General features: G+C 40.1%; 1 protein-coding gene across 1 annotated transcript in view; it reads left to right on the top strand.

The window, feature by feature from the left end:
- The window catches only part of RASGRF2 (Ras protein specific guanine nucleotide releasing factor 2), a 1,049,304-nt gene that overhangs the window by 557,390 nt on the left and 464,513 nt on the right, over positions 1-27,401 (top strand). Inside the window, 1 exon segment of the mRNA XM_053701460.1 lies at positions 6,597-6,676. Within this exon segment, the coding sequence (XP_053557435.1) occupies positions 6,597-6,676 (80 nt within the window).

Below are 27,401 nucleotides of genomic sequence, written 5' to 3' on the forward strand. Positions count from 1 at the left end.
GTTTAGACTTAGGCTTTTTAGAAAAAAATTGTTTTTTGTTTTTTTTTAGTTAAGGGATTTAATGGGCCTTTGAAAAAGAGCTAAATGCCCTTTTAAGGGCAATGCCCATACAAATGCCCCTTTAGGGGCAATGGATAGTTTAGGATTTTTTAGTGTTCGATTTTTTTATTTTGGGCGGGTTTGGTGGGTGGGGGGTTTTACTGTTAGAGGGGGGACTTAGTATTTTTTAAGATAAAAGAGCTGTTTAATGTAGGGCAATGCCCTGCAAAAGGCCCTTTTAAGGGCTATTGGTAGTTTATTCTTAGATTAGTTTTTTTTATTTTTAAGTAATGTCAGCTTTTTTATTTTAATTGTTTGTAACTTAGTATTTTTTAATTTAGGTAATTGAGGTTAATTTAGGGGGTGTTAGGTTAGGGGGCTTAGCAATTTAATTAGTTATTTGCATTGTGGGGGTTTGGCAGATTAAGGGTTAAAAGATTTATTAGGTGTGTTGCTATGTGGGTTAATGGCGGATTAGGGGTTAATAGGTTAATTTAGTTTATTGCGTTGGTGGGGGTGGCGGTTTGGGGGTTAATAGTTTTAATAGGTACTTTGCGATATGGGTGAATGGCAGAATAGAGGTTAATAGTTTATTAAGGTATATTGCATTGTGGGGTGATGGCGGTTTAGGGGACAATCACTTTTATTGGGTATATAGTGTTGTAGGGGGTTGGCGGATTAGGGGTTAATAGGTTAATTAGATGTTTTGCAATGTGGGGGTTGGCGGATTAGGGGCAAATTTAGTTTATTAGTTATTGTGGTGGGGATTGGCGGTTGACAGGTAGATATTGCGCATGCATTAGGTGTTAGTTATTTTCAGGAGGTAGATAGATATTGTGCATCGTTACTATTTTCAGGGGGTTACGATGCTCACATACTCAGTGCAAGTCTTGGTCTACCGCTTACTTTTTCTCCTCGATTTTAGCTTACCGAAAATCCCCTTACGTCAATTGGGTATCCTATCTTTTGAATGGGATTTTATTAACACCGGTATTACGATCGCCTGAAAAAGTGAGCGGTAGACCCTCTCCTGGCAAGACTCCTACCACATATAAAAGTCAGTAGTTAAGAGTTTTATGGGCTAACGCCGTAACATAAAACTCTTAACTAAAGTGCTAAAAAGTACACTAACACACATAAATTACCTATTAACCCCGTAAACCAAGCCCCCCCCCACATCGGAAACACTTAACTAAAATGTTTAACCCCTAATCTGCCGACCGGACATCGCCGCACTCCCGCCTCGCAAACACTAGTTAAATTTTATTAACCCCTAATCTGCCGTCCCTAACATCGCCGACACCTACCTACATTTATTAACCCCTAATTTGCCGACCCCAACGTCGCCGCTACTATATTAAATTTATTAACCCCTAAACCTTATAATTTAAATTAAACTAAATAAATTTACTACTATTAAATAAATTAATCCTATTTAAAACTAAATACTTACCAATAAAATAAACCCTAAACTAGCTACAATATAACTAATAGTTACATTATAGCTAGCTTAGGATTTATATTTATTTTACAGGGAACTTTGTATTTATTTTAACTAGGTACAATAGTTATTAAATATTTATTAACTATTTAATAACTTCCTAGTTAAAATAAGTACAAATTTACCTGTAAAATAAATCCTAACCTAAGTTACAATTACACCTAACACTACACTATTATTAAACTAATTACCTAAACTACCTACAATTAATTACAATTAAATGAAATTAACGTAATTACGGAACCCCCCCCCTACTAAATTACAGAAAATAAAAATAGAATTACAATTTTTTAAAATAATTACACCTAATCTAATCCCCCTAATAAAATAAAAAAGCCCCCCAAAATAATAAAATTCCCTACCCTATACTAAATTACAAATAGCCCTTAAAAGGGCCTTTTGCGGGGCATTGCCCCAAAGTAATCAGCTCTTTCACCTTTAAAAAAAAATACAATACCCCCCAACATTAAAACCCACCACCCACACACCCAACCCTACTCTAAAACCCACCCAATCCCCCCTTAAAAAAACTAACACTACCCCCTTAAAGACCACCCTACCTTGAGACGTCTTCACCGAGCCGGGCACAAGTGGTCCTCCAGAGGTTCCGAAGTCTTCATCCTATCCGGCAAGAAGAGGACCTCCAGACCGGCAGAAGGCTTCATCCAGGTGGCATCTTCTATCTTCATCCTTCCGGAGCGGAGCGGGTCCATCTTCAAGACATCCGATGCGGAGCATCCTCTTCATCCGATGGCCGACGACTGAATGACTGGTCCTTTAAGTGACGTCATCCAAGTGACGTCATCGGTAAGGCTGTGCGGGACTAACAAGCCTTTTTTTCTTACCGCTCACTTAAGACAACGCTGGTATTACAGGTTTTCTTCAAGCCGGTGTTAGCCTCAGAAAAGTGAGCGTTGAGCAAAATTTATCTCCACATCTCACTGTAATACCAGCGCTGATTATGGTAGCGGTAAGCTGGCAAAACGTGCTCGTGCACGATTTCCCCATAGGAAACAATAGGGCTGAGCTGGCTGAAAAAAAACTAACACCTGCAAAAAAGCAGCGTTCAGCTCCTAACACAGCCCCATTGTTTCCTATGGGGAAAGGATTTTTATGTTTGCACCTAACACCCTAACATGAACCCCGAGTCTAAACACCCCTAATCTTACACTTATTAACCCCTAATCAATAGGATTGAAGTTCAATCCGATTGGCTGATCCAATCAGCCAATAGGATTGAGCTTGCATCCTATTGACTGATTGCATAAGATAATAGGATTTTTCCTACCTTAATTCCGATTGGCTGATAGGATTCTATCAGCCAATCGGAATTCAAGGGACGCCATCTTGGATGACGTCACTTAAAGGAGTCATCGGCCATCGGATGAAGAGGATGTTCCGCATCGGATGTCTTGAAGATGGACCCGCTCCGCTCCGGAAGGATGAAGATAGAAGATGCCGTCTGGATGAAGCCTTCTGCCGGTCTGGAGGTCCTCTTCTGGCCGGATAGGATGAAGACTTCGGACCCTCTGGAGGACCACTTGTGCCCGGCTGGGTGAAGACGTCTCAAGTTAGGGTGATCTTCAAGGGGGTAGTGTTAGTTTTTTTTAAGGGGGGATTGGGTGGGTTTTAGAATAGGGTTGGGTGTGTGGGTGGTGGGTGTTAATGTTGGGGGGTATTGTATTTTTTTTTACAGGTGAAAGAGCTGATTACTTTGGGGCAATGCCCCGCAAAAGGCCCTTTTAAGGGCTATTTGTAATTTAGTATAGGGTAGGGAATTTTATTATTTTGGGGGGCTTTTTTGTTTTATTAGGGGGATTAGATTAGGTGTAATTAGTTTAAAATTCTTTTAATTCTTTTTTTCTTTTCTGCAATTTAGTGTTTTTTTTGTAATTTAGTTTATTTAATTTAATTGTAATTAATTGTAGGTAGTTTAGGTAATTAGTTTAATGATAGTGTAGTGTTAGGTGTAATTGTAACTTAGGTTAGGGTTTATTTTACAGGTAAATTTGTATTTATTTTAACTAGGAAGTTATTAAATAGTTAATAACTATTTAATAACTATTGTACCTAGTTAAAATAAATACAAAGTTGCCTGTAAAATAAATATAAATCCTAAGCTAGCTACAATGTAACTATTAGTTATATTGTAGCTAGCTTAGGGTTTATTTTATAGGTAAGTATTTAGTTTTAAATAGGAATAATGTATTTAATTGTAGTAAATTTATTTAGATGTATTTAAATTATATTTAAGTTAAGGGGTTAGACTTAGGTTTAGGGTTAGACTTAGGTTTAGGGGTTAATACATTTATTATAGTGGCAGCGACGTGGGGGTGCAGATTAGGGGTTAATAACTATAATGTAGGTGTCGGCGATGTTGGGGGCAGTAGATTAGGGGTTCATAAGTATAATGTAGGTGGCGGCGGTGTCCGGAGCGGCAGATTAGGGGTTAATAATATAATGTAGGTGTCAGTGATAGCCGGGGCGGCAGATTAGGGGTTAATAAGTGTAAGATTAGGGGTGTTTAGACTCGGGGTTCATGTTAGGGTGTTAGGTGCAAACATAAAAATCCTTTCCCCATAGGAAACAATGGGGCTGTGTTAGGAGCTGAACGCTGCTTTTTTGCAGGTGTTAGTTTTTTTTCAGCCAGCTCAGCCCCATTGTTTCCTATGGGGAAATCGTGCACGAGCACGTTTTGTCAGCTTACCGCTACCGTAAGCAGCGCTGGTATTACAGTGAGATGTGGAGCTAAATTTTGCTCAACGCTCACTTTTCTGAGGCTAACGCCGGCTTGAAGAAAACCTGTAATACCAGCGTTGTCTTAAGTGAGCGGTAAGAAAAAAAGGCTTGTTAGTCCCGCAAAGCCTTACCGACAAAAACTCATAATCTAGGCGTATGTGTGGCGAGGTGAAAATGGAGTAAAATGTCTCTATTTTCGCCACGTAAATCCTTGCTCTGAATATGTGATATTGATTTGCAACGCTGTTCTATGTTAGCTTATAACAAAAATAAAAATTGCAGGCAACGGGTGAAATATACGCGCTGCATTAATATGCGGAGCTGTATATGTGATACCAAAACCGCATAAAAACCGGCTTTGCGGGCGATGCCACATATATAATCTTGCCCCAGATGTGCTCAGCTTTCTTCTGTCAGTGCATTGTTGTTCTGGAGCAGAGTTTAACTATCTACGTAAAACATTTTTATTTTTTTATGTAATTTTAACTATAAGCCAGTTTGGATTACTTTTTCAATGCCACTCTTGACTGCTGAGCTTAGAGGTACAGAAAACTGACCAATGAATTGTAGAGTTTTATTTTTGTTTCAACTGGATGTCAGTCTAAGTGAAACCACTTGACACAACTGTATAAGATGCAAGCATTTACTTATTAAAGGGGCAGTCAACTTGATTTTTGTATTGTTTAAAAAGATAGATAACGCCTTTACTACCCATTCCCCTGTTATGCATAGCCAACATTGTTATATTAAAGTGAACGTCAACTTTCAAGAATGAGTGCCCGGTTTTTAAAAATACTATTAAGAACAGGTGCACTTTCTTTCGTGAAAGTTTACATTTCACCCGTTTTGTTAAAATACTAACCTTTTCTTCTTGAAGCCGGAGAAGCGATTCCCCCTCCTGACGCTTGTCTCTTCTTACGTCATCAATGACGAATACAGCATCCTCCAATCTTGGCTTCCCCCCAGGGGAATCATTGCTTGAGGCAACGCCGTGATTGGAGGAAGCCGGATTCGTCATTGCTGACGTAAGAAGAGACGAGCGGCAGGAGGGGGAATCGCGTCTCCGGCTTCAAGAAGAAAAGGTTAGTATTTTAACAAAACGGGTGAAATGTAAACTTTCATGAATGAAAGTGCCTCTGTTTTTAATAGTATTTTTAAAAACCAGGCATTCATTGTTGAAAGTTGACATTCACTTTAATATACTTTATTACTTCTAAACCTCTGCTTGTTTCTAATCCCCTGCAGGCCATCTCTCATCTCAGTGCATTTTATTAGCTTTTCACAGCCAGACAGTGCTAGTTCACGTGTGCCAAATAGATAACATTGTGCTCACTCCTGTGGAGTTATTCAGGAACCAGCACTAATTAGCTAAGGTGCAAGTTTTTAAAAATCACTGAAATAAGGGGGCAGTCTGCAGAGGCTTAGATAGAAGGTAATCACAGAAGGAAAAAATATATTAATATATCAGTGTTGGTTTTGTAAAACTGGGGAATGAGTAATAACGGGATTATCAATGTTTTTAAACAATAAAAGATTTCAAGTAGACTGTCCCTGTAACTGTTGTGGAACTTATTAGGCCTTATAAGGCTAAAGAGGTAACATCACTTCAGAGATTTGAAGAGTCTATCTGTCTTACTACAGTATAGCACCTATATTCCCTTCTTAGAATTACCCCTGAGAACTGCAGCGTGATTTAGATTCTAGAGGATATCCTTAGTTTGTGAAGTAATATAGCTCAAACAAATGTGAGCCATTGTTACGTTTACAGACTCAATACCAGATCTCAGATAGGGCACTTGTAGTTCAAGTACAGAAAGTCCCTTTGATATTGTTAAAGTAAAGAAGTACAAGGAGGGAATTTTCTTTTATTTACCGCCTCTTGGTAAAAATGTTCTTCATATATTAAGTCCAGCTGAGTACATTTTAGCAAAGATAAAATGTTACTTGAAATTTGAAGATGAAATATTAATTGAAATATGAAGAAAACAAACAAAAATAACCTTTAAATGTATTGTCTTACCTCACAATTATAACCACAAGCTGTGTTTCTTCTACTTAAAAGTTTCTAATTACTGTTGGCCTTTCTCATGATAACCTTTGAACACACCTCTAAGTCATTGAGCTTTAAATCACCAGAAGAAGCATTGATGTATATTTTATGAATTTAATTTTATTATGGTTTTAAATGATTGTGAACTCTTATTATTTTTGTTCATAAATATGCTCTACTGGCTGTTTAGTTTTGTATAACCTTTGCACGAATGACTGAAATAATAATCACAGTATAAATCTATATTCCATCTTTTGTCTTTTTCAGCGAAACCATAATGTTTCTTCATGAAATATTTCACCAGGGACTAAAAGCAAGAATCACTAATTGGCCTACTTTAATTTTAGGTATGTATGTATTTTGTATATTTATGTTAATAGTATACACATATAAAGTAAACTGCGAGGATAATTTATATATTGTGGTGGTAATTATACCTATTTTTCCTTCCATAAGGCAGGGAGAGTCCACAACTTCATTCCTTACTGTTGGGAAATACAACACCTGGCCACCAGGAGGAGGCAAAGACACCCCTGCCAAAGGCTTAAATATCCCTCCCCTTTTCCCTATCCCCTAGTCATTCTTTGCCTTTCGTCACTATAGGAGGTGGCAGATAAGTGTCAGAAGATTTTGGATAGTCCTGTAATGGGTATGTTCCCTTCAAGAAAGGACTGGTGTTTTAAGTAATCATGACAACCTCTCAGAGTATTGATGAAAGTTAGTCTGGAGATGCATGGAAAGTTTTCTCTGAACCCATCCATACTGTCGCCTTACAGCTCCTGAGCAATCAGTGTTGACGAGTTTCACTGCTTGCTGTTTTACACTCAAGTTCATGTCAGAAGCGTCGCTGCAAGACTGTCACACTTGAGAGGCTGTGCCTGTTCCACTGCATGGAACCTGGAGGGTAAGACCGTTTTATATATTCACTTTTTCTATACAGGGTCACAGTGTGGCTCCTTTATGCCTTGATAGGATCAAGGGTTAATATCTCCTTCAGGGAGATTATTTGAACAGATAGTGGTTATTTATAACTGCTTTAATGCAAGAGTTTTTTGGGCTCATAGACTGTGTGCTTTTGGATTTTGAGTGTTGCATAGCTCATAATAGCTTAGCTCCTTATTCATAGCAGAGGAAGTCCTGTCTTACGCTCCACTTGACTGGGTGCTGTCATTTCATTTCCTACAATCCTGCTGCGGACATCACTCCTAAGGAGAGCGTTTTTGCTGTTAGCTGTCTGGGTCTAGAAGGTGGTGAGTGCCCCAGCCATTTTTAATAAAAGCATTTAATTTTTGTCTCTCCTTCTGTGAATATATCTTAGCTATGGAGGACTCTGATACTACATTAGAAGGTTCCAGAGGCTACCCTCCCTGAGGAACCCTAAATAAAAGAGGGTTTATGAAGACAGACTCTAACTTTTCATGTGCCAGTTAAAATGGCGAACATTATTAGTAACGAATGGGAAAGGAATAGGGACTTCTTTTTCCCCCTTATCTACTTTTAAAAAAATGATTCCCGGTCCCTGACTCTCAAGTAGATTTGTGGGGCTCCTTCCCTAAGGTGAATGGTGCTATTTCTACGCTGGCTAAGCGTACTACTATCCCTCTGGAGGATAGTTCTTCTTTTAGAGAACCTATGGACAAGAAAATGGAAACCTTTCTGAGGAAGATGTTTCAACATACAGGGTTTTTATTTGTAACTGCAGTTGCTGGATCAGCTACCTACTGGTGCGACACTCTGTCGGAGCTCATTGAGGTGGAGACTCCCCTCGAGGATATTTAGGAGAGAATTAAGACTCTGAGAATTACTAACTCCTTCATCTGTGACATGAATATGCAGATTATTCTCCTAAATGCAAAGGCTTCTGGCTTTGCGGTCCTAGCCCTTCGGGCTCTCTTGTTGAAGTCTTGGTCTGCGGATATGACTTCTAAATCCAGACTCCTTTCCCTTCCTTTCAAGGGGAAGATTTTATTTGGTCCAGGGCTAGACTTTCTACGGTTATCGGAGGGAAAGATGCCTTCCTACCGCCGGATAAGAAGAATAGGCCTAAGAGATGGCTATTGTCAAATTTTTGTTCCTTTCGATCTGACAAATCACAACGACAGCAATCCTCATCCAAGTCCAAGCAGGCCGGCTCAGTCCTGGAATAAGTCCAAACAGACTAAGAAGCCTGACGAGAACAAATCGGCATGAAGGGGTGGATCGAGTAGGGGGCAGACTGTCTCTTTTTTTCAGACGCTTGGTTCCAAGATGTACAGGATCCTTGGGTCCTGGAGGTTGTATCTCAAGGATACAGGATAGAAGTCTCATCCACCCAGGGGCAGATTCCTACTCTCCAGTCTGTCTACAAATTCAGAAAAGAGGGCTGCCTTCTTAGGTTGCATACAGGATCTCTCCTCTCTAGGAGTAATTGTCCCGGTATCTACAATAGAAAGAGGTTTGGGGTTTTATTCAAACATCTTTGTAGTTCCAAAGTAGGAGGGAACTTTTCGTGCAATTCTGGACCTAAAGTACCTAAACAAGTTTCTGAGTGTTCCCTCTTTCAAGAAGAAGACTTCACGGTCAATCCCTCCTCTGGTTCAGGAAGGACAGTTTATGACCACCATAGACCTGAAGTATGCATATCTTCACGTTCCAATACACAGGGAACATTTTCAGTTCCTGAGGTTTGCCTTTCTGGACCAGCACTTCCAGTTCATAGCTCTTCCGTTTGGCCTAGCTACTGCTCCAAGGATATTTTTGAAGGTTCTGGGGGCTCTTCTAGCCTTTGCCAGAACACGAGGTATTGCAGTAGCACCTTACCTGGATGATATCTTGGTGCAGGCACCATCTTTTCGTCTAGCGGATGGATGGAAGATAAACTTGGAAAAGAGTTCTCTTACTCCAAGTACAAGGGTGATTTTCCTGGGGACAATAATAGACTCCATATCCATGAGAATATTCCACACACAACATAGACATTGCAAGCTAACTACTGCATGTCTTGACCTCCAGGCCTCCTTGAGACCCTCAGTGGCTCAGTGTATGGAGGTGATCGGACTCATGGTGTCCTGTATGGACATCATTCCTTTTGCCAGATTCCATCTCAGACCCTTACCACTATGCATGCTGAGACAATGAAGCGTTGACCATTCAGATCTGTCTCAGCAGATTGTGCTGGACAACCTGTCGAGAGACTCGCTCCCTTGGTGGCTCTGTCCAGATCATCTGTCCCTAGGCACATGTTTCTTGAGACCGTCTTGGGAGATTGTGAATACGGACGCTAGCCTTTCCAGCTGGGGAGCCGTTTGGGGTGCCAAGAAGACACAAGGACTGTGGACTAAGGGGGAGTCCTCCCTTCCGATTAATATATTGGAACTCCGGGCAATCTTCAATGTCTTGAAGGCTTGGCCCCTTCTGGGTTCTTCCCAGTTTATCAGATTCCAATCAGACGATATAACCTCGATTGCATACATCAACCATCAGGGGGGAACGAGAAGTTCCTTGGCGATGATAGAAGTATCTCAGATACTAGAGTGGGCAGAGACTCACGGATGTACGCTGTTAGCAATCCTCATTCCGGGTGTGGACAACTGGGAAGGGGACTTCCTCAGCAGTCAATCCTTTCACCCGGGGGAATGGTCTCTCCACCCGGAGATGTTCCTAGAGATATGCAGCGAGTGGGGGACGCCGGAGATAGATCTCATGGCATCCCGCCTAAATACCAAGCTACCCAGGTACGGGTAGAGGTCAAGGGATCCTCAGGCGGAAATGATAGATGCCCTATCAGTACCATGGAGGTTCAGACTCGTATATCTTTTTCCTCCATTACCGCTTCTCCTTTGTGTGGTGGCTGGCATTAAGCAAGAGCGAGCATCAGTGATTCTGATTGCTCCATCGTGACCGCAAAGGACGTGGTTTGCGGATCTGCTGGCGATGTCCTCATCTCCTCAGTGGAGGTTACCTTGTCACAGAGATCTGCTGATACAGGTTCCCTTCAATCATCAAAATCTAGATTCTCTGAGGCTGACTGCGTGGAGATTGAATGCTTAGTCTTAGCCAAGAGAGGGTTCTCTGAGAGTGTTATCGACACTCTGTTTCAAGCTCGTAAGCCAGTTACTCATCGTATCTACCATAAAGTGTGGAGGACTTACTTGTTCTAGTGTGAAGAGCGTGGCTTTTCCTGGCATAAGGTTAAGGTTGCCAGAATTTTATCTTTTCTCCGGGATGGACTGGAGAAGGGTCTATCTGCTAGTTTCCTGAAGGTACAGATATCGTCCCTGTCGGTGTTACTTCACAAGAGATTGGCTGGGCTTCCGGATGTGCAGTCCTTTGTTAAGGCTCTGACTAGGATAAGACCTGTGTTTAGTTCTGGGGCTTGGCCTTGGAGCCTTAATCTTGTTCTTAGTGTTTTGCAGCAGGCTCTGTTTAAGCCTATGCATACTGTTGACATTAAATTGTTATCTTGGAAGGTTCTTTTTTTGCTGGCTATTGCCTCTGCCTGCAGAGTTTCTGAGATTTCTGCTTTACAATGTGACTCCCCTTATCTTGTTTTCCATGCTGATAATGCGGCTTTACGTACTAAATTAGGGTTCCTCCCTAAGGTAGTGTCGGATCGTAACATTAATCAAGAAATAGTTTTTCCTTCCTTGTGTCCTAATCTTTCTTCAGCGAAGGAATCCTTGCTTCACAATCTGGATGTGGTTTGTACCTTGAAGTTTTATCTTCATGCTACTAAGCAATTCAGACAATCTTCCTCTTTATTCGTCATCTATACTGGGAAGCGTAGGGGGCAGAAGGCTACTACGACTTCCCTTTCTTTCTGGTTGAGGCGCGTCATCTGCTTATCTTATGAGACAGCGGGGCGACAGCCTCCTGAGAGGATAACGGCTCATTCCAGTAGAGCGGTGGTTTCCTCCTTGGCTACCTGGTCCTCCTTACACACTTTTTCTAAATTTTACAAGATTGATGTGTTTGCTTCGGCTGAAGCAGCTTTCAGGAGAAACAGTTTGCAGGCTGTGGTGCCCTCAGAATAGGGTCCACCTCTTTTTTATATTTTTTATTTGTTCCCTCCCGTTATTCCTTCAGTGTCCTCTGGAGCTTGGGTATAGTGTTCCCAACAGTAAGGAAGTTGTGAACTCTCCCTGCCTTATGGAAAGAAAACATAATTTATGCTTATCAGATAAATTCCTTTCCTTCCTGGCAGGGAGAGTCAATGACCCCGCCCATAATTTATTTTTTGTTTGGCGGCTCCTTTTTATATGATTTCTTCTGGCACTTTTATACCCTGATGTTTCTCCTACTTTTCCTTGTTCCCTCGACAGAATGACTGGGGGATAGGGGAAATGGGAGGGATATTTAAGCCTTTGGCTGGGTTGTCTTTGCCTCCTCCTGGTGGCCAGGTGTTGTATTTACCAACAGTAAGGAATTAAGTCGTGGACTCTCCCTGCCAGGAAGGAAAGGAATTTATCTGGTAAGCATAAATTATTTTTTTTATCTTTCCTGTGGATCACGTAAGGTTGATATATTATGTTGTGTAGAAATGTATTATTGGTTAGGGGATACAAACCCTTTTTTTTCTTTAATGATTCAGATAGAGTATGCAATTTTAAGCAACTCCAATTATAAATGTTTCTTCATTCTCTTGCAATCTTTTTTTGAAAAGCAAGAATGTAAAGCTTTGGATCTGGCCCATTTTTGGTTTAGCACCTGGGTAGCTTGCTGATTGTTGGCTAAATGTACCAAAAATGGGCCGGTTTCTAAGCTTTACATTCCTGCTTTTCAAATAAAGATAGTAAGTAAACAAAGAAAAATGTATAATAGTAAATTATAAAGTGGCTTAAAATTGCATGCTCTATCTGAATGATGAAAGAAAAAAATATGGGTTTAGTATCCATTTAATAAATGTAAAGTATGTCACAATGACCCTTCTCTTAATGCTGCTTTAAGTTAGACTTGCTTTGCTTAGCTCCAGATTCCCAAACCGGCTAGTCAGATACAAAGATGGCACACTGTGGTTAATCATTTTGTACTAGCCTCTAAAATCAGACAGGGTAGTAATTTACAAATCCACTAGACAGGTATGTATACCCTTATCAAAGTCAGAACACACTAGCTAGTCTAATACATTCTGCTACAGTATATCTCCTATTATTTGTACTTCTCAGAGAACCATAAGGGGGGAAAAAGGGAAATTTATAATAAAGAATCCCTCTCATCCAGCTACTAGCCCACCTCCCGTTACAAATAGGTTGATGCAGGTTGAAGAACTGAACTCCCCAAAGCAACTACCCAACTACATACAGTTGCTGAACTACTAGGGGAGCAAGGGTTTCCCAAGTTTCCCACATTTTACAGAGCCTCTGATTATCTTGATGAACTAATGAGTAGAAATCTTAAAAATCTGGTCTTTTGGGTTGTCTGAGAAGTAGATTTGACAAAAGAACTATATAAACAAACACATACTGTACGGCCATTAACAATGTAAGAATACTTTTCCAAATTTACCTCTTACAAAGCATCTAAATTTAAAAATTTCAGAATTTCTAAGTTCATCCTAGTAGATAGATGAATACATCACTCCTGTAGATAAACAACAACCTATCATAACTATGACTTGTATTAATGCCTCTAGATCGTCAACCATTACATCTAAGCTATAAGTTCCTCTGTTTGAGCAAATAATTACCAGCTTTATTGTTTCACTATACTGTTATGGTCTTTCTGCTGTTTCCATTCCCTCATACTCTAAGATCGCATTTTCTGGATGAAGATGAATAAATTTGCTAGGCCAAGAGTTCTACAATTAATCTCTTACTGTATTTAAAGTCAATGTAAATTTTTATGCTAAAGTGCCCGGTTTTAAAAAATTTGATTAAAAACAGGGGTACTTTAATTCATCAAAATTTACATTTCACTCGTGAAAAAAAAACTTACCTTTTAAACTTAACAGCAGCTCCAGCTTCCTCCGGTCATCGCAAGCCATTTCTGATGTCAGAATTGATGGATAGGTCATCCTCCAATCACGGCTTCCCCCCGGTTGAATCAGTGTCTGATTCAATGTAGTGATTGGAGGAAGCCGGACTCATCATTTTAGACCCAGGAAGAGTCTTTGCGACGGGTGGAGGAAGCTGGAGCTGCTGTGAAGATTAAAAGGTAAGGGTTTTTTTTCACAGTATGAGTGAAATGTGAATTTTGATGAATTAAAGTGCCCCTGTTTTTAATCGAATTTTTAAAAACCTGGCACTTCAGCATCAACATTTACATTCACTTTAAAAGTATATGAAATCCCCCAAAAACGAATATTGTGTGATTCAGACAGAGCATACAATTAAAAAAAAAAAAAAGTTTCCAATTTACTTCTATTATCAAATGTTGTTAGTTTCCATGGTATTCTTTGTTGAAGAGATACGTAGGTAGGAAATAGTGCTGCCATCTTCTGCTCTTGCAAATGGATAACATTCTTGCAAAACTGCTGTCATATAGTGCTCCAGACACGTGCACACTCCTGAGGTTTTTTTTTAACAAAAGATACCAAGAGGGACTTCCGGTGGGTGGCGTCCCAAGATGGCTGCATTCCTCTGAAGCTCCGAGATAGCTCGAGAAAGAAAACCCTTAAGCAGCCTGAACCTAGTGCCATCTGCATATCTCTTGACAGCTACGTGTCCGAGAACCAAGGCGGATAGAGAATCCATCATCTTCTCTCTCACGGAAGTCATATTCAAAGTAAAAAGCCGTTTGGCATAGTGGCGTATCCTTAGGCGCCATACTGTATATAGTAATTCTCACAGAATCATTTTTACTGGCCCCCTTCCTGATGGAGGTAGAAAACTATATTGCTGCACAGATACTTGAGGCTTTCCTGCCTATATTGGATCGCTTACTCTTCAGCTTTAAAACCTTACATGAAGCGGTTCAATCAATCAAAGGAACCCGCCCTAAGAACTGTGACTCTGTGAATGAGCGATTTTGCCCCCCAGCGCGAGATCTGCAACATTTACCTGCCACAAATTTACAAGGGTCCACTGCAGCTGATGACCCAACAATCCTTACCCCGGACTTGCCTGAGGGACCACTGTCTTGCTTCATGGAACAGGCGCGGCACTCATTGTATCTACCGGCTCCAACTCTGGACACTGAGAGGCAGGGCACGGAGTCACTGCCTGAGTCGTGGCAGGACCTATCCATTGTAAAGGATATGAACCCAGCCCCTGAAATGGATGGCGACTATTTGGATGCACGGCTGCTCGCAAGTCTTGGTACACTATTTGGAACCCTTGCATTTACAAGAGGCGCGGCAATGTTTCCCCCCCAGCGCTGGCAGCTGTTGGGTGGACTATCTCTCCCGGTCTGTTTCACACAACGAGCAAACTGGCCGCCTGTTTGTTGTCCCTTTGATTCGCCATGGGATACTACTGCCATGCAAAACCCGGAGTTGGTCTCGAGACGGGGCAATTATCCTCTAGGTGTGCTAATGTCCGTTACTCTCACTGTGAAGCAGCCCCCCTACCCTCTGCAGAAAACCTGCTATCGTCTGAGACAGAAACCTCGGGTCGCATCCCGGGCTGGAATCGGGTAGTCGTTCCTTGCCTATGTCCCAGCTGACTATGTATGAAGACAACCTTAAGAGCTGACTCCCATGCTATACCAATGTAATAGAATAAGCATTTCAGACTATCAGTATATGCGTGAACTCAATCAACTATGTTAACTTGCTGGCTAGCAGCTTCTAACACTTGGTTCTGTTCTCCTTTTCTTAAGCCTGGCTAAGCTTCGTGTGTGCTAAAGTTTTACTCAGTTTTAACTGCATTAATATTGTTATTATTTCTTTATTGTTTTGTTTTATCTTCACCCCCTAGGGGAGGCTGTGGGTTAAGTAGTGAGAGATGTATAACCTGGCACGCTAGATTTTGCAACCATCTGGGTGGTTAAAGCACGCCGCATAAGTAGCTCTTTATTTATGTAAGCACACTGTTCACCCTGTCAGTACTTCTTAGAGAACACTGCAAATATCAGTACCTTCAAATATAAGCAGCCTCTCACCAATGTGTAGCTATACAACAGGTAGTTGTTATGTTCCCACACTCAGGATATCGCAAATTCTTATGTACATGTGTTGATTCGCAAAAATCCTTGCTCTTGAATATTGAAAACTGAATATTAATCTGAGCCTCAATGTACCTTTCATGATGACTAGGAAAGCTATTAATTTTAAATATGTCTGTCATTATAGCTAATAATATAGATCTCGTTATTGTTCCTTTTTTTTTTTATACAGCCCAGGTATATATGTAGCACCTCAATATGCTATCCCACACTGTTTGAAACCTTACTACTAACATAAAGTGGGACAATGTACATCGTGCTAGGGTCCTCAGCATCCCTGTAGAGGGGACTACCTATTTGTGATTTGACTGTTTGGACTTGTTCGCTTGTGTGGTTTGTGTGTATGTATTTTAGGTTAGGTTAGGGATTGTTTGTATTTTAGGGTAGATTATGGTTAGGTTGGTTGTGTTAGTGTACATAAAAATAAAACCCCAACATTGTGGTACAAGCAAATACATATACTAGAATATTCTTAACTCGTATAAATCTTTTCCAGACTTCAATGCAAATATGAGCACGTTATGCTACTATATCTGATAAAATTGCGTTGTTGTACGTTGTTATATCGTAGTGCCTTATCAATCATATATTATAGTACCACACCCTGCGTGGTGTGTCATTGTTTTGTATATTACTACTGTACCATTTGTTGGTTATAAAATAAGATACCAAGAGAACAAAGACAGTTTGATAATAGAAGTAAGATGCAAACTTTTTTAGAATTACGTACGCCTAGATTTAGAGTTTTGCGGCCAAAGGGGTGCGTTAGCTACGCGTGCTTTTTTCTGGCCTCACCTTTTAAATACCGCTGGTATTTAGAGTTTACAGAATGGCTGGGTTTTCAGTGCGTTAGGCTCCAAAAAGGGAGCGTAGAGCATAATTTAACGCCACTGCAACTCTCGATACCAGCGGTGCTTACGGACGCGGCCAGCTTCAAAAACGTGCTCGTGCGCGATTCCCCCATAGAAAACAATGGGGCTGTTTGAGCTGAAAAAAAACCTAACACCTGCAAAAAAGCTGCGTTCAGCTCCTAACGCAGCCCCATTGTTTCGCATCTTCAATCTTCTTTCTTCCGGAGCGGAGCGGAGCCATCTTCTTCCCAGCCGACGCGGATCCAACCTCTTCAAGCGACGCCTACTAGCCGAATGACGGTTCCTTTAAATGACGTCATCCAAGATGGCGTCCCTCGAATTCCGATTGGCAATGGCTGATAGGATTCTATCAGCCAATCGGAATTAAGGTAGGAAAATTCTGATTGGCTGATGGAATCAGCCAATCAGAATCAAGTTCAATCCGATTGGCTGATCCAATCAGCCAATCAGATTGAGCTCGCATTCTATTGGCTGTTCCGATCAGCCAATAGAATGCAAGCTCAATCTGATTGGCTGATTGGATCAGCCAATCGGATTGAACTTGATTCTGATTGGCTGATTCCATCAGCCAATCAGAATTTTCCTACCTTAATTCCGATTGGCTGATAGAATCCTATCAGCCAATCGGAATTCGAGGGACGCCATCTTGGATGACGTCATTTAAAGGAACCGTCATTCGGCTAGTAGGCGTCGCTTGAAGAGGTTGGATCCGCGTCGGCTGGGAAGAAGATGGCTCCGCTCCGCTCCGGAAGAAAGAAGATTGAAGATGCGGCTTGATAGAAGACTTCATCCGGATGATGGACTTCCGACTTCATCCCGATGATGGATTTCTTCAGCCGCCGCTTGGATCCAGACTTCAGCCCGAGGATGGATGTCACTCTTCAGCCCCCCGCTTGGGCTTGGATCAAGACTTCGGACCCTCTTCTGGACCGATCGGTGAACCCGGCGAGGTGAAGACAAGGTAGGAAGATCTTCAGGGGCTTAGTGTTAGGTTTATTTAAGGGGGGTTTGGGTTAGATTAGGGGTATGTGGGTGGTGGGTTGTAATGTTGGGTGGGGTATTGTATGTTTTTTTTTTACAGGCAAAAGAGCTGAATTCTTTGGGGCATGCCCCGCAAATGGCCCTTTTCAGGGCTGGTAAGGTAAAAGAGCTTTGAACTTTTTAAATTTAGGATAGGGTAGGGCATTTTTTTTATTTTGGGGGTCTTTGTTATTTTATTAGGGGGCTTAGAGTAGGTGTAATTAGTTTAAAATTGTTGTAATTTTTTTCTAATGTTTGTAAATATTTTTTTATTTTTTGTAACTTAGTTCTTTTTTATTTTTTGTACTTTAGTTAGTTTATTTAATTGTACAGTGGGACCTCGGTTAACAAACGACTCGGTAAACGAAATTTCGGTTTACGAATGAAAATTCTGGGGAAAAAATGCCTCGGTTTAAGAATTTTTTTCGCAATACGAACAAATTATTTGGTTTTCAATGCATTCCTATGGGAAACCGTGTTTCGTTTTACGAATTTTTTTCGCAATACGAAACAAGTGTTCCGGTTTTGGAGCCATTTGCAGCAAGTTGCTGAGCCTTTTGGAGCCATTTGCAGCAAGTTGTGGAGCCTTTTGGAGCCTTTTGCAGCAGGTTTTTTTCTCACCTCCGGAACGCATTAATTGGTTTTCAATGCATTCCTATTGGAAACCGTGTTTCGGTTTACAAATTTTTCGCAATACGAAGCGGCCCGGAGAACGCATTAAATTCGTAAACCGAGGTCCCACTGTATTTATTTGTAGGAATTGTATTTAATTTATTTATTGATAGTGTAGTGTTAGGTTTAATTGTAGATAATTGTAGGTATTTTATTTAATTAATTTATTGCTAGTGTAGTGTTAGGTTTAATTGTAACTTAGGTTAGGATTTATTTTACAGGTAATTTTGTAATTATTTTAACTAGGTAACTATTAAATAGTTATTAACTATTTAATAGCTATTGTACCTGGTTAAAATAATTACAAAGTTGCCTGTAAAATAAATATTAATCCTAAAATAGCTACAATATAATTATAATTTATATTGTAGCTATATTATGGTTTATTTTACAGGTAAGTATTTAGCTTTAAATAGGAATAAGTTATTTAATAAGAGTTAATTTATTTCGTTAGAATAAAATTATATTTAATTTAGGGGGGTTTTAGGGTTAGGGTTAGAATTAGCTTTAGGGGTTAAAAATTTTATTAGAGTAGCGGTGAGCTCCGATCGGCAGATTAGGGGTTAATACTTGAAGTTAGGTGTCGGTGATGTTAGGGAGGGCAGATTAGGGGTTAATACTATTTCTTATAGGGTTATTGAGGCGGGAGTGAGGCGGATTAGGGGTTAATAACTTTATTATAATAGCGGTGTGGTCCAGTCGGCAGATTAGGGGTTAATAAGTGTAGGTAGGTAGCGGCGACGTTGGGGGTGGCATATTAGGGGTTAATAAATATAATATAGGGGTCGGCGGTGTTAGGGGCAGCAGATTAGGGGTTCATAGGGATAACGTAGGTGGCAGCGGCGTGCGGTCGGCAGATTAGGGGTTAAAAAAATTTAATAGAGTGGCGGCAATGTGGGGGGACCTCGGTTTAGGGGTACATAGGTAGTTTATGGGTGTTAGTGTACTTTAGAGCACAGTAGTTAAGAGCTTTATAAACCGGCGTTAGCCCAGAAAGCTCTTAACTACTGACTTTTTTCTGCGGCTGGAGTTTTGTCGTTAGATTTCTAACGCTCACTTCAGCCACGACTCTAAATACCGGCGTTAGAAAGATCCCATTGAAAAGATAGGATACGCAATTGACGTAAGGGGATCTGCGGTATGGAAAAGTTGCGGCTGGAAAGTGAGCGTTAGACCCTTTCCTGACTGACTCCAAATACCAGCGGGCGGTAAAAACCAGCGTTAGTAGCCTCTAACGCTGGTTTTCACGGCTACCGCCCAACTCTAAATCTAGGCGATATTCTTTCTGAATCATGAAAGAAAAATGTTGTCCCTTTAAGTGTGGATACGAAATGCACATATTGTAACCCCACTAAGGGTGAGAGAAAGCATTTGTGAGTGCACTAACAGCTCCCTAAGGGAATAAAGTTAAAACGTAAACTTTAATAATATTAAAAGTATTATATTATAAAACTCTACATAAATCGATCATATGAAATAGAGACACATTGGACCCTGCAGAAAAAAGCAAGCACAGAAAAATAGTGGTTTGCTTGCAGCGATACCCCCGGCTGGGCATGTTTTTCCTTTTTTCTATCATTTATTTTTGTTTTGGAGCCTGCATTTGTAGCGTACCCCCTACTGATGCCGACGTGACCAGTTATCGGCCAGGTATACCGGGGGTATCGCTGCAAGCACAGCACTATTTTTCCAATGTGTCTCTATTTCATATGATTGATTTATGTAGAGTTTCATAATATAATACTTTTAATATTATTAATTAAAGTTTACATTTTAACTTTATTCCCTTAGGGAGCTGTTAGTGCACTCACAAACTCTTTATCTTTGCCTCAACCTTAGTGGTGTTACAATATGTTCATTTCCTATATTTTCTAAGAGGAGTTGCACCGGGTTATTTAACCTATTAGGCCCCTGTTATTTACACAGTGCCACAACAATTATATTCATCCTTTACATCTGGATACCAGGATTTTGTTTACAGTCTTCATATAGACAGTTAACAAGGATATTGGCCAGTCATCAGTGAAAAATAGCTTTAATTATGTAATGTCATGGTTTTTCTGGCATACAAATTGCAATTAGTACAACACATGCTGTGCAATTGTGTGCTAAATCCTCTTTGGTAAAGTAGAGTTACATATTCTGCCCTTGATGTATCATTTTATTTAACCCCTTAACGACCGAGGACGTGCAGGGTACGTCCTCAAAAAAAAGGCAGTTAATGCCTGAGAACGTACCCTGCACGTCCTCGGTGTGGAAAGCAGCTGGAAGCGATCCTGCTCGCTTCCAGCTGCTTTCCGGTTATTGCAGTGATGCCTCGATATGGAGGCATCCTGCAATAACCCCCCTTGGCCATCCGATGCAGAGAGAGCCACTCTGTGGCCCTCTCTGCACCGGACATCGGTGGCCGGTATCGTTGGTGGGTGGGAGCAAGTCTGGGAGGCGGGTGGGCGGCCATCGATGTGCCCAGTGGAGTGGAGGGGGGCGGGATCGGGGGCGGGAGGGGCGGGAGCGCGCACGGGAGCGCGCGCGTGCACGGGGGGCGGCGGGCGGGCGCGTGCACGGGGCGGGAGCGGGAGGGAACCGCTACACTACAGAAAAAAGTACTTGAATTAACTTTTTTGAAAGCTGTAAATAACAGCTAAAAGATGTGGAAGGGGTGGGGGGTTGATCTTGGGGGGGGGGGGGGAAGCTACACTGCAGAAAAGGGTTTTTATTTAAAAAAAAAGGCACATTATTCACTAAACTGGGTACTGGCAGACAGCTGCCAGTACCCAAGATGGCGCCCATTAAGGCAGAGGGGGAGGGTTAGAGAGCTCTTTGGTGGGGGATCAGTAAGGCTGGGGGCTAAGGGGGGATCCTACACAGCAGCATATGTAAATATGCTAAATTTTTTAAAAAAACCCCCCAAATATAGCTTTTATTTTAGTACTGGCAGAGTTTCTGCCAGTACTTAAGATGGCGGGGACAATTGGGGGGTGGGGGAGGGAAGAGAGCTGTTTGGGAGAGATCAGGGGGTCTCATGTTTCAGGTGGGAGGCTGAGCTCTACACTAAAGCTAAAATTAACCCTGCAAGCTCCCTACAAGCTACATAATTAACCCCTTCACTGCTAGCCATAATACACGTGTGAAATGCAGCGGCATTTGGCGGCCTTCTAATTACCAAAAAGCAACGCCAAAGCCATATATGTCTGCTATTTCTGAACAAAGGGGATCCCAGAGAAGCATTTACAACCATTTGTGCCATAATTGCACAAGCTGTTTGTAAATGATTTCAGTGAGAAACCTAAAATTGTGAAAAATTTTATGTTTTTTTTAATTTGATCGCGTTTGGCGGTGAAATGGTGGCATGAAATATACCAAAATGGGCCTAGATCAATACTTGGGGTTGTCTACTACACTACACTAAATCTAAAATTAACCCTAGAAGCTCCCTACATGCTCCATAATTAACCCCTTCACTGCTGGGCATAATATACGTGTAGTGCGCAGTGGCATTTAGCAGCCTTCTAATTACTAAAAAGCAACGCCAAAGCCATATATGTCTGCTATTTCTGAACAAAGGGGATCCCAGAGAAGAATTTACAACCATTTAAGCCATAATTGCACAAGCTGTTTGTAAATAATTTCAGTGAGAAACCAAAAGTTTGTGAAAAAATTTGTAAAAAAGTGAACGATTTTTTGTATTTAATCGCATTTGGCGGTGAAATGGTGGCATGAAATATACCAAAATGGGCCTAGATCAATACTTTGGGATGTCTACTAAAAAAAATTATATACATGTCAATGGATATTCAGAGATTCCTGAAAGATATTAGTGTTCTAATGTAACTAGCGCTAATTTTGAAAAATAATGGTTTGGAAATAGCAAAGTGCAACTTGTATTTATGGCCCTATAACTTACAAAAAAAGCAAAGAAGATGTAAACATTGGGTATTTCTAAACTCAGGACAAAATTTAGAAACTATTTAGCATGGGTGTTTTTTGGTGGTTGTAGATGTGTAACAGATTTTGGGGGTCAAAGTTAGAAAAAGTGTGTTTTTTTCAATTTTTTCCTCATATTTTATAATTTTTTTTATAGTAAATTATAAGATATGATGAAAATAATGGTATCTTTAGAAAGTCCATTTAATGGCGAGAAAAACGGTATATAATATGTGTGGGTACAGTAAATGAGTAAGATGAAAATTACAGCTAAACACAAACACCGCAAAAATGTAAAAATAGCCTTGGTCCCAAACGGACAGAAAATGGAAAAGTGCTGTGGTCATTAAGGGGTTAAAGGACCAGTCAACACATTAGATTTGCATAATCAACAAATGCAAGATAACAAGACAATGCAATAGCACTTAGTCTGAACGTCAAATGAGTAGTAGATTTTTTTATAACAAATCTCAAAGTTATGTATATTTCCACTCCCCTTGTACCATGTGATAGCAATCAGCCAATCACAAATGCATATACGTATAGTCTGTGAATTCTTGCACATGCTCAGTAGGATCTGGTGACTCAAAAATTGTAAATATAAAAGACTGTGCACATTTTTTTTAATGGAAGTAAATTGGAAAGTTGTTTAAAATGACATGCTGTATCTGAATCATGAACATTTAATTTAACCTGAGTGTCCCTTTAACTCTATAAAAACCCTTGTGTCATCTGGGGGTCGATCCGATAAAAATCGTCGCCCGCAAAAGCCGGCGACGCCAATATTTGCGCGGGTTTGGTATCACATATACGGCGTAACCTAGAAGTTACGCGCGTATATTTCTGCCGTCGCCCGTAGTTTTTTGGGCTATAGGCAGGTATACCAAACCCGCGCAGTTTGGTATCCAATATGCAGCGTAAGGACTTACGTGGCGAAAATGGAGAAAACTTACTCCATTTTCACCTCGCCACAAAAAGCAGCCGTAAGAAGCCTTACGCTGACTATTGGAGACCCGTAACTTCCTAAACTGGCTGCTAAAATAAACCTAACACCTAACGCATGCGCAATGTCTATCTCCCTGTCAACCGCGATCTTCTAAAATAAACCTAACACCTAACGCATGCGCAATGTCTATCTCCCTGTCAACCGCGATCTGCTAAAATAAACCTAACACCTAACGCATGCGCAATGTCTATCTACCTGTCAACCGCGATCCCCCCCCCGAAATCCCTAATAAAGTTATTAACCCCTAAACCGCCGCTCCCAGACCCCGCCGCCATCTACATAAACTAACCCCCTACTGTGAGCCCCTAAAACCGCCGCCATCTACCTTATCTATCCCCTAATCTGACCCCTTACACCGCCGCCACCTATATAAAAATTATTAACCCCTAATCTAATCCCCCTATACCGCCGCCAGCTATATTAATATTATTAACCCCTAATGTAAGCCCCTTACACCGCCGCCATCTCTATTAAAATGATTAACCCCTAATTTAATCTACCTACCCCCGCCGCCAGCTATATTATCTATATTAACCCTAAGTATATTATAGTTAATATAGGTATTACATTATATATATTAACTATATTAACCCTAATTATATTAGGGTTAATATAGTTAATATAGTTACTATAGTATTTATATTAACTATATTAACTCTATCTAACCCTAACACCCCTAACTAAATTTATATTAAATTAATCTAATTCATTTATAAACTAAAATATTCCTATTTAAATCTAAATACTTACCTATAAAATAAACCCTAAGATAGCTACAATATAATTAATAATTACATTGTAGCTATGTTAGGGTTAATATTTATTTTACAGGTAAATTGTTAATTATTTTAACTAGGTATAATAGATATTAAATAGTTATTAACTATTTAATATCTACCTAGTTAAAATAATTACCCAATTACCTGTAAAATAAATCCTAACCTAAGTTACAAATACACCTACACTATCAATAAATTTAATAAACTACAAACATCTATCTAAAAATACAATTAAATTAACTAAACTAAATTACAAAAAAAAAAAACACTAAATTACAAAAAATAAAAAAAAGATTACAAGATTTTTAAGCTAATTACACCTATTCTAAGCCCCCTAATAAAATAATAAACCCCCAAAATAAAAAAAATTCCCTGCCCTATTCTAAATTAAACAAATTTCAAAGCTCTTTACCTTACCAGCCCTTAAAAGGGCCTTTTGTGGGGCATGCCCCAAAGAATTCAGCTCTTTTGCATACAAATACAATCCCCCCCCCCATTACAACCCACCACCCACATACCCCTATTCTAAAACCACCCAAACCCCCCTTAAAAAAGCCTAACACTACCCCCCTGAAGATCTCCCTACCTTGTCTTCACCACACCGGGCCGAACTCCTGATCCGATCCGGGCGATGTCTTCCTCCAAGCGGCAAAGAAGAATTCTTCCTCCGGCGATGTCTTCCTCCAAGCGGCAAAGAAGAATTCTTCCTCCGGCGACGTCTTCCTCCAAGCGGCAGCAAAGTCTTCATTCTTCCGGCGGCATCTTCAATCTTCTTTCTTCGCTCCGCCGCCGCGGAGCATCCATCCCGGCCGACTGCTGTACTACGAATGAGGTACCTTTAAATGACGTCATCCAAGATGGCGTCCGCCGAATTCCGATTGGCTGATAGGATTCTATCAGCCAATCGGAATTAAGTGAGAAAAATCTGATTGGCTGATTGAATCAGCCAATCAGATTCAAGTTCAATCCGATTGGCTGATCCAATCAGCCAATCAGATTGAGCTCGCATTCTATTCGTAATTATTAATTATATTGTAGCTATCTTAGGGTTTATTTTATAGGTAAGTATTTAGATTTAAATAGGAATATTTTAGTTTATAAATGAATTAGATTAATTTAATATAAATTTAGTTAGGGGTGTTAGGGTTAGATAGAGTTAATATAGTTAATATAAATACTATATTAACTATATTAACTATATTAACCCTAATATAATTAGGGTTAATATAGTTAATATATATAATGTAATACCTATATTAACTATAATATACTTAGGGTTAATATAGATAATATAGCTGGCGGCGGGGTAGGTAGATTAAATTAGGGGTTAATCATTTTAATAGAGATGGCGGCGGTGTTAGGGGCTCACTTTAGGGGGTTATAGATATAAAATAGCTGGCGGCGGGGTACGGGAGCGGCGGTTTAGGGGTTAATAACTTTATTAGGTTGCGGCGGGGTACGGGAGCGGCGGTTTAGGGGTTAATAGCTTTTTTATTGTTAGGATAGTGAGGGGGGATAGCGGATAGAGGGTTAGACGTGTCGGGCTATGTTAGGGAGGCGTGTTAGACAGTGCGGGTGTTTTAGACTTTAGTCAGGTTTTATAGGCGCCGGCAGTTTCTAACGTGGCGCAAGTCACTGGCGACGCCAGAAATTTGTACTTACGCAGATTTCTGGACATCGCTGGTTTGTCAGACTTACGGCACGTTAGCATCTGACGGCGACTTATATGGGATAGCTCGAGTTGCGAGCTGAAACTGCGGGCGACGCCGGTTCCCTCGCTTGCGCCGCAAACTGCGATCTATATCGGATCGCGCCCCTAATCTTCAACATCCATTTAAAACTCATTTGACCTGTTTGCATATCTTATCTTGGCTATTTTCACATATTTTTAGAGCATTTATATTTTTTCCAAAGCTCATTTCACTTATTAGCAAAGGTTTCCTAGTTATCAAAATCAGACACAAAAAAAAAAAAAAAAGATTTCAGGGATGCACATAGAGGGAGGAATTTTGGTGTTCTCCTTTGATTAAAAAGTAGCACAAAGGCTTAAAGGGACATAAAACAAGTTAGGATAGAGATAAAATATATGTACTTTAATTACTTTACCTGCAAATTTATACTGCAGTGCCTTGCCATTAACCCTTTCTTTTAAGCTTCTGAATTGTACAGCTCTTACTCCCCCCACACAATTTCTTTTATGGCTGTATCTATATCAACCTTTGCTTTGGATGCAAGACTTTAGCAGGTATTATCTGCTGGAGCATGCCTAGAAGCAAATAAGCTGCTGTGTACTCAGTTGAAATACAATGCCTGTGTTTCTGATGCTAAATACTGATAAGGGGGGGGGGGTGGATCAGACTACTCCAAACTAGTGGCTATGCCACTAATTTTGCTTATTTTTGAAGATTATTTTAAAATACTTGCCAGCAATTTTTAAACATTTTCTTATGCAAACTATATTTTACTTAATTAGCCCTTTTGGGACATGCACAGATTTTAACATGTTTTATGGCACTTTAAAGAGACATGAAACCCAAAAATGTTCTTTCATGTTTCAGATAAAGAATACAATTTTAAACAACATTAAAATTAACTTCTATTAATTAATTAATTTGCTTCATTCTTCATATATCCTTTATAGCAATGTGCATGGGAGAGCCCATCACACGAGACATCTATGAGCATTTCTAAGGATGTTGGATACTTGTGCACAATTTATTTACTTTATATTCATTTCAGATGTTTTCTTCTTTACTTTTGATTTTTATTATATATTATATTATATTATACTCCGGAGTCCAGGGAACTGGTGACTTCAGGTATTGCTGCTCTAAAAAGAAAAAAAAATACAAAATTCATAAATAACCAATATAAAATAGTACATTTGAATTAGCTAACAAATAGTGACTTAACTTTTAAATATGTTATTCCGTCTTGGATATATATTTAAAGGGATAGGAAAGTCAAAACTAAACTTGCATGATTCAGATAGAGCATGTCATTTCAAGACACTTTTAAATTCACTTCTATTTTCAAATGTGCTTTGTTCTCTTAGTATCCCTTGTTAAAAAATGAATACGCACATCATACACTAGTGGGAGCTGCTGCTATTTGGTGCCTGCACACATTTGTCTCTTGTGATTGGCTAAATAGATATTTTCAGCTTCCTGTCAGTAGTGCAATGCTGTCTCTTCAGCAATGGATAACAAGAGAATGAAGAAAATGTGATAATAGAATTAAATTGGAAAGTTGTTTAAAATTGTATGTTCTGTCTGAATCATAAAAGAACATTTTGGGGTTTACTATCCCTTTAATAGAGAATTTGAAGACTAAACATCAATTCTATGAGTTTCCATCTGCTGTGTAAGATTACTCGTCCTCAGTTCTCAGTTCACTAGAAACCAATGGGGTTATGTTCATTTACCATTTTCCAGCTCCTTGGTGTGACTCTCAAGCATTTCTCAGCAAACCCCACAATTTTCTTTCATTATTTGGATAGAACATACAATTTTATACAACTTTGCAAATTACTTCTATTATCATGTTTACTTCATTCTCTTTTTATCCTTTGCTGAAGAAACAACATTGCACTACTGGCAGCTAGATGAACACATCTAGTTAGCCAATCACAAGAGACTAATGTGTGCAGGAACCAATCAATACCTAGCTCTCACTAGTGTAAGATTTGTGTGTATCCTTTTTCAACAAGGGATACCAA

The sequence above is a fragment of the Bombina bombina genome, chromosome 2 (assembly GCF_027579735.1).
Source record: "Bombina bombina isolate aBomBom1 chromosome 2, aBomBom1.pri, whole genome shotgun sequence".
Taxonomy (NCBI): domain Eukaryota; kingdom Metazoa; phylum Chordata; class Amphibia; order Anura; family Bombinatoridae; genus Bombina; species Bombina bombina.